The sequence below is a fragment of the Palaemon carinicauda genome, chromosome 1, assembly GCF_036898095.1.
Source record: "Palaemon carinicauda isolate YSFRI2023 chromosome 1, ASM3689809v2, whole genome shotgun sequence".
Taxonomy (NCBI): Eukaryota; Metazoa; Arthropoda; class Malacostraca; order Decapoda; family Palaemonidae; genus Palaemon; species Palaemon carinicauda.
In genome coordinates, this window is record NC_090725.1 from 210881498 (window position 1) to 210883997 (window position 2500).

General features: G+C 40.0%; 1 protein-coding gene across 1 annotated transcript in view; it reads left to right on the forward strand.

Annotated features, from left to right (window-relative positions):
- The window catches only part of LOC137638063 (uncharacterized), a 114578-nt gene that overhangs the window by 7673 nt on the left and 104405 nt on the right, over positions 1-2500 (forward strand). The window contains exon 3 of the mRNA XM_068370161.1: positions 950-1516. Within this exon, the coding sequence (XP_068226262.1) occupies positions 950-1516 (567 nt within the window). The remainder of the gene's footprint in view (positions 1-949; positions 1517-2500) is intronic.

Below are 2500 nucleotides of genomic sequence, written 5' to 3' on the forward strand. Positions count from 1 at the left end.
TACTGTTCCTAATATATTCTATTTCAATTATTCACTTCTCTATTCTTTATTTTCTTATTTCCTTTCTTCACTGGGTTATTTTTCCTTGTTGGAGCCCTTGGGCGTATGGCATCCTGCTTTTCCAACTAGGGCTATTTCTTAGCTAGTAATAACATATATATGTGTGTGTGTGTGTGTGTGTTTCACATACATATACCAAGGCACTTCCCCCAATTTTGGGGATAGCCGACATCAAACAAATGAGAGAGAGAGAGAGAGAGAGAGAGAGAGAGAGAGAGAGAGAGAGAGAGAGGGTGGGTGGGTGGAGAGCACACTGTATCCATACTTTTCATTAGGGATAAGGTTGAAATTTGAGGAAAAAAACTGTTACTCTTTTCGACAAATGTCCTGAGAGGCAGTGGGCGAGTGCTGAGGACAAGACAGGATGTGACATTCCGTTAAGGTCGAAAGTCTTGGGGAAGATATTGCTAATTTCAACGAACGATTTTGGAAAAAGCGAAGAGCAAATTTTGAAGCCAAGCGAAACAATCTCTCTCTCTCTCTCTCTCTCTCTCTCTCTCTCTCTCTCTCTCTCTCTCTCTCTCTCTCTCTCTCTCATTATCGGGCTTCCTTTGAGTGTTTATTATTGAATAATAATAATAATAATAATAATAATAATAATAATTATTATTATTGTTATTATTATTATTATTATTATTATTATTACTGTAATTGTTCAGTGGCTACTTTACATTTGGTAAGGATAAAAAACTTTTTAGTCAAGGTAAGTAGCTTTTCTATAATGGCACTCCAAATTCAAGACATTGTTATCTACAGTCAGCACGGAAGTTTGCACAACAATCCGCGTTTTTGGTGAAAAAAATCGCGCAAGAGAAAATGACTAATTGGCAACCTTAAGACATCCACCCACGCTGCTGCTATCAGGGGAAAAATCAGTTAGTATGTTAATGAACGTCGGTGCAAGTGTTTTCCTCCGCGGAACCTCATTTTTTTTTCGTTTTTTGTGAAATTTTGCTGTGTGTTGGGGTGTGCCCTGCCCTTTGTACGATGCCTGGAAATCGTACAGGTCGTGATAACATTGTAAAATTGATTGAATTGCATAAAGTTGGTAAGAATAATAGAGAAATAGCCAATCAGACGGGTGTGACTGAGTCAACTGTGTCTCGACTCTTGAAAAAATGGCGTGCTGAGGGCGGTGGTGATAAAGTTCCCGTGCACAAACATGCTGGGGGCAAGGCCCTAAAGATATCCCCGAAGGCTTTGAAGCTTCTAAAGCGTGAGTTGGACATTACTCCTTCCATAACAGCTAAGGAACTGAAGAATAAGAATCCTAAGCTTCTTGGCGACGTCTCTGTCCGAACAATTCAAGAGAACATTCAGAAGCGCTTGAATTACTCCAAAGTAAAAGCTCGTGTGAAGCCCCTCGTCACTGCGAAACAAGGGCGCCGTCGTGTCCAATTTGCCAAGGGACATAAAGACTGGGACCTTGTTCAATGGCATAAGGTCCTTTGGACCGGTGAGGCAACCTTTTGCATAAGTATATAAGTATATATATATATATTTATTATTATTATTATTATTATTATTATTATTATTACTTGCTAAGCTGCAACCCTAGTTGAAAAAGAAGGATGCTATAAGCCCGAGGGCTCCAACAGGGAAAATAGCCCAGTGTCACTATGTGTGGAAATTAAATAATAAATGATGAGAGGCGGTGAATTAGACGTCATCGTAAGAGGATTTATTATCTAAGTAAATTTTCACAGGAACATGAGCAGAATTCTTCTTCAAAGTGAATAAATGATTTAAGTACATCTTCAACAGAACTAAATTTTTCTTATTAGATAACTAAAAATATAAGTCTCGCTGACTTTTAAATTACGGGAACAGTTTATGGTTAAATGATGATATGGAAGTTAACAATGAATCACTTGTAAATTACAGACACACTTGGGGAGAATGGACTTGAAGGGGAACCGGTTAACTATATAACGAATAATAATAATATTGGTCGTCTTGTTGAGTGTCGACGTCTGCCATGGCTAATGGGCCTACCAAGGGTTGCCCACTCATGACTCGAGCTTGACCCGACTTGAACTTGAACTGCCAAATTTTGACTCCCCAGGTGTTCTTATGGAGGACATATTGCCGGGGAGGGGCCGAGGGTTGTTGCTATGAGGGCTTGTCTGGCCTGTGGGTAGCGGTGGCAAGTGATGCATCATTCCGGTTCTCGCCTCCTTTCTGTCCCCTATCCCCGGAGTACCTGTTGACATGGAAACAGATTTAGTACAATGTACTTGGGTCAACAAATAGCTTACATGATATGATTCAACTCAAACTGCTTCTCACACTACCCAGGGATAGTGGAGATGAGGTCATAAGTTGACAACCGCCGCTCTACTTGTTGCGCATTTACATGGACCCCTTTTTGGCATTTGTCCAAATTTTTATAAATTATTTTCTCTGAACCCCTTAAACGTGACACCAGTGAAGAAAGGAA